The 8,934-nt window shown below is 41.3% G+C and overlaps 1 protein-coding gene across 6 annotated transcripts in view; it reads right to left on the reverse strand.

Moving 5' to 3' along the window:
• LOC119031174 (RIMS-binding protein 2) overlaps window positions 1–4,788 on the reverse strand; it is a 67,672-nt gene extending 62,884 nt beyond the window's left edge. For all 6 annotated transcript variants that reach the window (XM_037119466.1, XM_037119465.1, XM_037119469.1 and 3 more), the window contains exons 1-2: window positions 4,581–4,788; window positions 2,764–3,772 (exon numbers count right to left, since the gene is read on the reverse strand). In XM_037119466.1, the coding sequence (XP_036975361.1) occupies window positions 2,764–3,699 (936 nt within the window). In that variant the 5' untranslated portion in view covers window positions 3,700–3,772; window positions 4,581–4,788. The remainder of the gene's footprint in view (window positions 1–2,763; window positions 3,773–4,580) is intronic.
• Window positions 4,789–8,934: the final 4,146 nt, after the last annotated feature.

An 8,934-nucleotide genomic window follows, 5' to 3' on the forward strand; every position in this document is an offset into this window, starting at 1 on the left:
GCATAACCTCATTCATGCCAAACAGCATATGCTCTGCACAGAAATGAGCAGCAGATAGGTCCGTCATGGTTTATTGATATTGACACTCTGTCACACTGGCAGATTTTGACAAGTCTCCCCGTAAGCAGTCATGAGACTGGTCAAATACATCTCACATAAAATGTTCTCCATTAAATTTGACTGAATCTAATTTAGCAAGAAGCCAAACAGATTCAATTGCACATATCAGCTTCTTTTCCTTTTCAAAAGCTTGAGTCTACATCCACAATGCAAATTAGCCACTTAATAACTCCCTTGAAGCTAAATTATTGGGGTATATGCAGCTTCATACTACCTTTTTCACATGGGCAGCAGCACTCCCCAAGGCCCGTGAACACAATTTAATGTGTAAATTTGGTGGAGTTAACCTTTAAATAGAATCCTAGTTATCTCCTAGTGAACTGCATACAAAGAATTTTTCAGGTGCAATATCTCATTTAACTTAAAAAAAAAATGTAATTTTACTAAAATAATGTTTTTCTATTAAATAAATAATTTTTATGAATAAATAAATGATAATAACAATGAATCATTTTAGCACAGATGTGTTACTTAGAAAATACAAGAATGTGGCAGACTAATGGCATGTTTTATGTAGTGAACAAATAAACAACAGTTAAAACGCATTGCATTAGATGCATTTTCACAATGCAAAGTTGGCATGATTGGCATCAGTCAGTCCTTTCGTGTTTTATTTATAGCTAGATTCCCATTTGAACACCTTTTAAAAATGGACTTCCCCCTGATACTAGCTGCTGTGATAACAAAGGGGATGCCTGAGCAGAGCTGTGTTAAAAAGATATAACAACTATGAGATGTGGCTAGTGGGCACTGGTGTTTAGACACGGTTGAAGCTTTGATTAATTATTCAATTTCCTCTCTTTGAAAACTTGATCCAAAATTTAAGAGAGTGGAACACACTGACCCACTTCTGCCACTCATGAACAGATCCACCAACATTACCCCTCCTCACTCCTCACATCCTGCACCGTTCTCCTCATGCCACAACTGCCAGATTAAATGATTTTACATTTGCTGCATGATGATGGCAGCTAAACAGACTGCAACATTGGCTACTGTTTGGTTCTCAGTTTGTTGTACTAGTGTAGTCTGTCCCTGTTTTCAAAAATATGAAATCAACTCCTCATGGCAATGTTACCTTTTGTTGTTTAGTTCTCCATGTTACTGCTGCTGCCTTTACTAGGAGGAAATAATGTGACAGTTACACACTGTCTTCACTCGATTGAGGCTACTTGTAAGAAAGCAGATGGAGGACATAAAGTTGGCTATGATAGCTTTTTGTTTAAAGATTATATTATTAATAAAAACTTATGTGATACAGGCTGTGCTGTGTGTGTAAATCAATGTTGATCAATCTGTTAGCAGTTCAGCATCTTCAGCGCTCCTTCATGTATGACTACTGTGGTGATTACTTTATGTTTAAATAATCTATATCTACATCCATATTTTATGCACACAAATACAGTAATGAGGAAATCAAGAAACTTATTTACAATTCAAACATGCACAAAACTCTACTGCAGCCTAAATCATACAGTATGTTTTGATAATAGATTACACATGGCGTAACAGCAGTTTATGCTTATAATAGAATATCTGCTATTTGTTCTTCTGCCATCCTTCTGAAGCACAGAGCCTTGTGTCTGTGAAATCGATCTGTGAGTCTTGTGTCACACTTTCAGTCTTAAAAAGCCAAATTCTCTCAAAACATGCATCAACCATCATATAACTTGTTATGATGCTGACATGACACCTTTTCAAAATGGTTATTTAACATCTTGAGGTAATTCAAGCTTTTGATGGTGCATAAATCTTAAGGTAACATACGTTCTGTTCGGGAGTGATATTTTCATTAGTTTCACCGGGAAAATCAGCAATATTGCGTGTGTCCACTGTTAACACACTCCCGCCTTGCTTTACCCATACGCTAGTACCCTGAACTATGTCAGCTTCATCTACATCTAAGATTTATCATGTGAATTAGAGATGCATGATAAAGATTTTTTTCAGCCAACACAATAACTGATAATTACCCGCTTCAAATGGTCAATAACACCAATTGATAATTTTTTATATCATAGATAGAGGTTCATCATCTGCAGTTCATCCGAGCCTGAAGGTAAGACGGGCTAAGATGGATGATTTAATATTTGATAGCTCATCGTCCACAGTGACGACAACATGCTTAGCTCTCTAGTCTACGACAACATATGAGTGTCTAGATTCTGTGCTTGTTAAGTCAATGAAAGCAATTTGGCTTTGTGTTTTTGCGTCCATTTATCAGCTATAATTTCAATGATACTAATACATAGCAAATAATATACATATCCCAAAGTCAGTCCAATAATTTATTGGTATATAGTATTTTTCACGTATCCTTAATAACAACAAATCCATTTCCTCTTTTCGTGTGACAAAACATTTTAAAAAGGGAGAGGCTGTGATGTGATTTGCCATATCATTCTCATTGTAAATTATGATCTCATTAAAAATGCACATCATTAGTTATAAAACATATAGCCATAACAACTGTATTGCTATAGACCTTTATAAATATAAGGCAAGACCATCAAAGTCTGAGAGCAAGTGCACTCAGTGATGCAGTTCAAAGTATAAAAAGAAATGCTAAAAATACTTTACTTACATAGTTGCTTCTTTAATTTTGGCACCATGCGGGGAATTTGGAATTTTGAAATAGCTTACCTCCATGTTTCTGGAGGGCGGTGACTCATCTGACCCAGAGGACTCAGCGCAGCTGGTGGGCTGGTCGTCCCAGCCTGCATGGGGAGCGCTGTGAGGGTGACAAATCTTCAGGGAGGTGCTCCGACAGGTGTCCACGACTGCAGCGGTGGCGCAGGGGTCAGCTGCACTGTGGGACCACCCTACAGTCTGCGCTCGCCGATCTTGTTTGGTTTTCTTCTTAGCAGAGTGAGAGGCACTGTGAGATCTCTGCAGCAAGGCCCTGGAGTAGGTCTGGAGAGGCTTTGTCTGAGAAGAGTCACTGCTGTCTTCCTGAGTTGGCTTTCTCGAGAGACGTCTAAAAATGTAGCTGGGGTGTCCTCCTCTCTGCCTCCCCTGCAACAGTAGTCTTTCATGGGCCTCTAGCAGGTGGCAGAGTAAGACAGCTTTTTCTAGCTCAAATTCCTGCCTGTGATGCACTTTATAAACTGCATGCTCGCCATTTATCTTCTCATTCAGCGTCAGCAGCAACTGCTCCAGCTTTATATACAATTCCTTGCTGCAGAAAGATAAAGACTCTTTACCAGGGGGTGGACTGTATCGTCCACTGTCTTTAGTGTTCACCTCCGTAGCCAGGTGTCTGTTAGCGCGACTGTCCGTTTGGCAACCCCGCTTGGCCGTCAGCTCCCTCACCGCCCTCTGTTGTTTCCTCTCTGCTTCTTCCCGCAGGAGCCTGAGCTCCACACTGAGGTGTCCACGGGTCCGCTGTGCTCGCCTCTTCTCCGCTTCCAAATCAGCACGCAGCCTCTCTAGCTCTCGTCTGTAGTACGTCTGGCCCTGGCATTGCTTCTTGGATGACAGTGCCAGAGGGTTATCCCTGTCTTTCCTCATGATGACACACTCACGGCACAACATGCAAGGAACTGCAAGACGTAAGTCATTTTCTAAAGAGGGGGCCATGCATCTGAACGGAGGTGCAGGTGGGTGATGGGTGGTTATCAGACATGCAGCATGCAGTTATCACACTGGGTCACTGGGAAGATGAGAAAGGAAAGGGTAGGGTGTGAGAGGAGTGGAGAGATGGTTATAATGGACTGTGAAGCAGAGAAATGCAATGTTCGCAGCAGAGGTGATGATCACAGGACATCAATTCAGAAATAAAAGAGAGCAGCTACTGAAGAGTTTTAGGAGAGCAGGCGCAATTAAACAATACAAACTTTTGTGGGAATAGTTGCTTAAACTAACCCAACCACTACTACAGGGTTCATTAAAGAAGAAAATCAAATTGGGACTGTATTAGTGCGTAATATTTTTCCTTTTATTCCATCTAACTCTGGCCAATAAGCAGATGTCCATATAATTACAAACGCACAGCAGAGCTGACCACCTTTAAACAGCCGGGAGCATAAAGTGCAATTACAAAAGCAGTTTACTCAGCATGCAACACGATTAATGGGGCTTATGCTTCGGTCAGCTGAGGGTGCAACAGGTGAACTGGTGAACTTCTAGTGAAAAGCAGGCAGCATTTCGCACCGCCGTTAGCTCACATGCCTGCAGCCAGTCTCACCATCACCAGCTCCATTTAGCGGTGCCCATATGCGCCAGAGGACGCGGCTCACATTACACAGGATGGGGGTCTCCGGTCAATGGTTAATTAACTAGCTTAATTTAGCAAGCTGTTACACGGTCAAGTAGCTGTCGCTAGTGTACTTGACGACATTTAATAACTCGAATAACAGTGTCAAGCACACCGGAGCTGGAATAAGTCCTGACTGTTAGCTACAAGCTCTTGTTAGCAAGTGTTAGCTTACCGTTAAGTTCTCTACTTGTAACAAACTCACCTCTCAGCGGACCCAACTCTTATATTCAACTTTTCGTCAATGGTGCCATACTCTTTTAGCCAATGGGCCTGTGTCAGCTTTAACATCATCTGTCTAGCCCCTCTGAGGCTGCCGACGTTAGTTGTTAAAGGTCCAGAGAGCCATGCAACAAGGGGTTTGTTTATCTGTCAGGCAGCAGTGTCACACGCCCGGGCTGTGTCCAGCGTCATTGTACTGCTGGCCTGTCTAGGAACGGTGCTGCCTTCAGGGACGCCTCGGCGACCCAGCAGCTTATCTTCCCAGACCACAGTTGATAGAAAACTGCCATAAAAAAAAACTAAAACAAACTAACTATATTAATAATATTTTTACCTTTCACTGGGTTACATTTTGATAGTATGTACCAAGTATTCATTTATTTTCAGGACTGTAACCCTTTCAATATGAAAGCAGTTTTTGTTTAAATCATACCACTGTTTGTTTTTAATGGGAAAAAAATGCAGTTTTGTGTCATTTGTCAGTTGAATGTGGGTTAAGATTTATTATGAGGCAAAGCCCTCTATAGGACACAAGGTTAATAGCATCTATTTGGCCTATGAGCCAAATTAAAGTTGCCCAAGTGAAAGATTTTTTAAAAAACGAATTAGAAAAAATGAACCAGGACCACAGAATGAAAGTCTGATAACATTGGATGCATGACTTCATGTTGTGATGACAGTGGGATGAAAAAAAATGTTTTATTGGGTTTTAATGGTACAGAATATAAACCATTTTAGCCGTCTGTGGGTAATACACACTGTGCTATCGGCCTATAATGTGAGCTGAGGAAGAAAAATAACAAATATATTTTCCTAAATCTGTGCAATATGCATTAACACAACATGACTCAAAAATGAAAGTAAAAAACATAAAAAATTATTAACAGTTGCATTAGGGTTAAATAAATCAAAACAAAACAAAATGTACATGTGAGATCTGAACATCGAGTTTGTTGGTTTGCACTGTCCTGCAACAGCAATATGAGGAGAGTATAGTGTGTATCAGTGTTTTCAGTAATGCATCACCACTGTTGTACTTTCATCTCCTTAGAAACATTTCTGCATTTCTTGACTGCTTCTACCCTTTTTCTTTTTATATTTTTACAAAAAAAAATAACAATCTGAGTTTGGCCCACAGTCCCTGAAGGCAACATAATCATTTAGTCCCACCAACTCATGTGAGATGGATGACCACTAGTGGCTACAGGCTGCTAGTGCAGCGTTTGTCAGGTTTGTAAATTGGACTGGATTTCGGTAGCCTGCTAAGGGGATCATTGAATAGGATCATCTTTTCATTCCCAAAATAATGGTACCTAATTCAACTATTTCTAATAAAAACATTTTTTCCAAGGCTCCTTAAATACTTAACTGACATTAACTGATGGTCAAAGCACAGGCAAAGTTCACAACTTGCACAATTTTCTTTTTTATTTTTCTTTTATCATAATCAGTGTGTTCCTAATATTTCAGGGTTAATAGACCTGCATATTCACGAGTTGTGGGAAATAATCATATCTCAGTTCTGGAAGAATTATCTGATATTACAGAACCAGCATTGACATCTACTAGACAGCAAAATCCACTTTACACAGAACACATTTTGATTGTATAAAAAAGCAGAGTTGTAAATAATGAAATTAATAATTCCATTTGGGTGCAGTTGTTGGGTGGCCCGGCTCGTTGTCGCCTTCTAATGGTTCCCCAGGACACCTTCCCAGGAACTGAGTCATCGTTAATGTTATTAGTACCACCTGTGCATTCCCTGCTGTAACAACTCCAACTGTCTGCTGTGAAAAGTGCAATCCAACCTGTCTGCTAAAATGAAATATTCATCTTAAACCCTATCCTCATCTCTTAGCCATAACTTCATCTCCTCGGTGTAATATCAGGCAGCTGGGCGGTGTTTTTGTGGTGGCGCACTGACAAAGTGTCCCTTGTGTCACTGTTATTTGGATTAGTGGCAACCAGGAAGGAGGAAGGCGGCAGGAGCAGAGCACACAGCAGGCTGGGATGAAAATACATTTACTAAATCAAAGTACAAAGTCACGCTCGTGAGGACCGCTGGCAGGCACGCAGGATGTTAAAAAAAAAAAGAATCACTAGTTAGACAGGAAACAGGACTGAGGAATGGCTTAAAATTATGACAGAAAAAAAGGAGCCCAGGGTGAAATCACACTGAGAAAAGCTAATCAGGAGACAAGGGGACGGGTGTGCCAGGCAAGTGGCTGATGAGGAGACAGACGAGAACAAACAGTGGGCAGGACAGACAGTCTGTAGGTGGTGGTAATACAAACAGTGCATATATCACCTTGTTGTTTCTTATAGCCCTGCTTTCCCATCACACTTTGTATCCTGATGAGACGGATGATGATGAAGTGCCACCTTACATTTGCCTTTAATCGAGTCCTTTGTGCTTTAATACTTACAGCCTGCTAATATTCTATGACAGCAGCTCATTAGTCTGGTAGATTTACATGTCACGCTGTACATTCAATCCCATGTGTGACTGCTGCTTCTGCAGTCATCCCAATGTTGCATGTCACTTTGTTCTGCACGTGAGGATACGATCAGCAGGAATGCACTGTTTAATATGATCCCTGGGGACATTGATAAAAAGAAAAAAGAAAAAAAATGCTTCCTGAGATTTCATTATTTGGCATAGGCAGCGATATAGAAATGTATAAATCCTCTAAGGTATGTACATACCTTTTCAATATCATGTTGCCAGAATCCATCAAAGGGCCGAGGCGTGCCACGTCTGACCACTGGGTGGCATTCGTATAAGCGGATAATGAGCCTGTGTGTTGTTCCACTGTATTTTTACTTTTCTTTTTTGCAGTATTATTCATTATGCATCGGCCATGCTAGTGCGTTAGGTGCTGGCATCTCTAAATGGTGTGTGTTCGCTGCGAGAGTGAAAGATAGGGAGATAAGACGGAGAGAGACAGATTCAGCGTGCCAGTGTGTGTTATCAGGTTGTCCTTGGCCGCTCCCTCTCTCATTTCCATCTCTGTCTGCTCACGTGTGGCAGACTGTTGGGAAGAGGCAAAAAAAGAAAAAAGAAAAAAAAACAGAGGGAGAAAAGAGAGAGGGGGAGAGCGAACGCACTGCAAAAATCCCAAAGCCTGCTACTCCTTAATCATTCAACACAGTGTGTCTACTTTACAGCCACAGTAATACTCCTGCAGCAAATGGATAGCTGTCTCCTCTCTGCGCATCTGCCTGAACTGTGATGTGCACATGCAGTGTTTGCATGCATGCCTGTGATGAACATTTCTGAACACGCTTTTGCCTGCACACTTTTTTGCATCTGTCGCGCTCCTGCAGGTCGTGCACATGATGTGAGCATATATTTATACAGTATGCTCTGACGCATAAATGTCCCTTTTACAACGCAGGGCAATACAACAGAATGTACGTTGTTGTCTCTTTATGCTACACAAGAAAAAACAAAAACTGTTTCGATGGACAGTAAGGTGTTGAGGATGAGATCAAGAGTGTCATGTCTGGGGGAAGAAGCTGTTCTGTAGTCTGGCGGTACGGCAGCAAATACTTGTGCATCTTTTGTAAGATGGCAGCAGCGCGAACAGACTGCAGCTGGGATGGCTGTTGTCTTTTATTGCTCTGTGCAGACACCTTGCTTCAAAGACATCACCAATGCTCTGAAGATGGTAGCAGTGATGTTCTGGGCAGTTTGAATTACCCTAGGAGTGTGAAGACTGAGTGGAGGGCAGTGGATATGGCACCTTGACCGCAGACTTCTTGCCGCATCACGTTCCCCTCCTTTCAGCAATGTTTGGCTACGACGGCAGCAGAGCAGGACTTCATTAACAATCGCATCAGAGACAGCAAAGGAGCGAACTACGCATTTGGCATGTTGCCTCATCAGATGTGCGCTGTACTTGATCGCCAGCAGGTGTTTCTCTAAATAATCAAGAGCGGATTAACGGAGAACCCAGCGAGGTCACATTCCCCGATCACTAACACACTTTAAAATGTCAAAAACGGAGGGCAATAGCCACCACAGTTACACTATACAAAACTATAAACTATTGGGAGATACAATAATACAAAGTCAGGCTGATCCAGTCACTACAGAGTACTACAGAGGACGACTAGATACAGAATGCATACAGCACCAGAGCAAGAGCAAGCCTACAAAGTTCATGAATTTCCACATAAGATACATATCCAACTGGTGAAAAAAGTTGAAAAACACATCAATTAAAAGGCGATATTACTTGAAATTATGTTACAAAAGTCAGTATGTGTATAATGCCAGAAGATATCTCAAATATGAAAAAATGTCAGAGCAAAAAGAACGTAATAAAATACAA

This window comes from Acanthopagrus latus, chromosome 13 (assembly GCF_904848185.1).
Source record: "Acanthopagrus latus isolate v.2019 chromosome 13, fAcaLat1.1, whole genome shotgun sequence".
NCBI lineage: Eukaryota > Metazoa > Chordata > Actinopteri > Spariformes > Sparidae > Acanthopagrus > Acanthopagrus latus.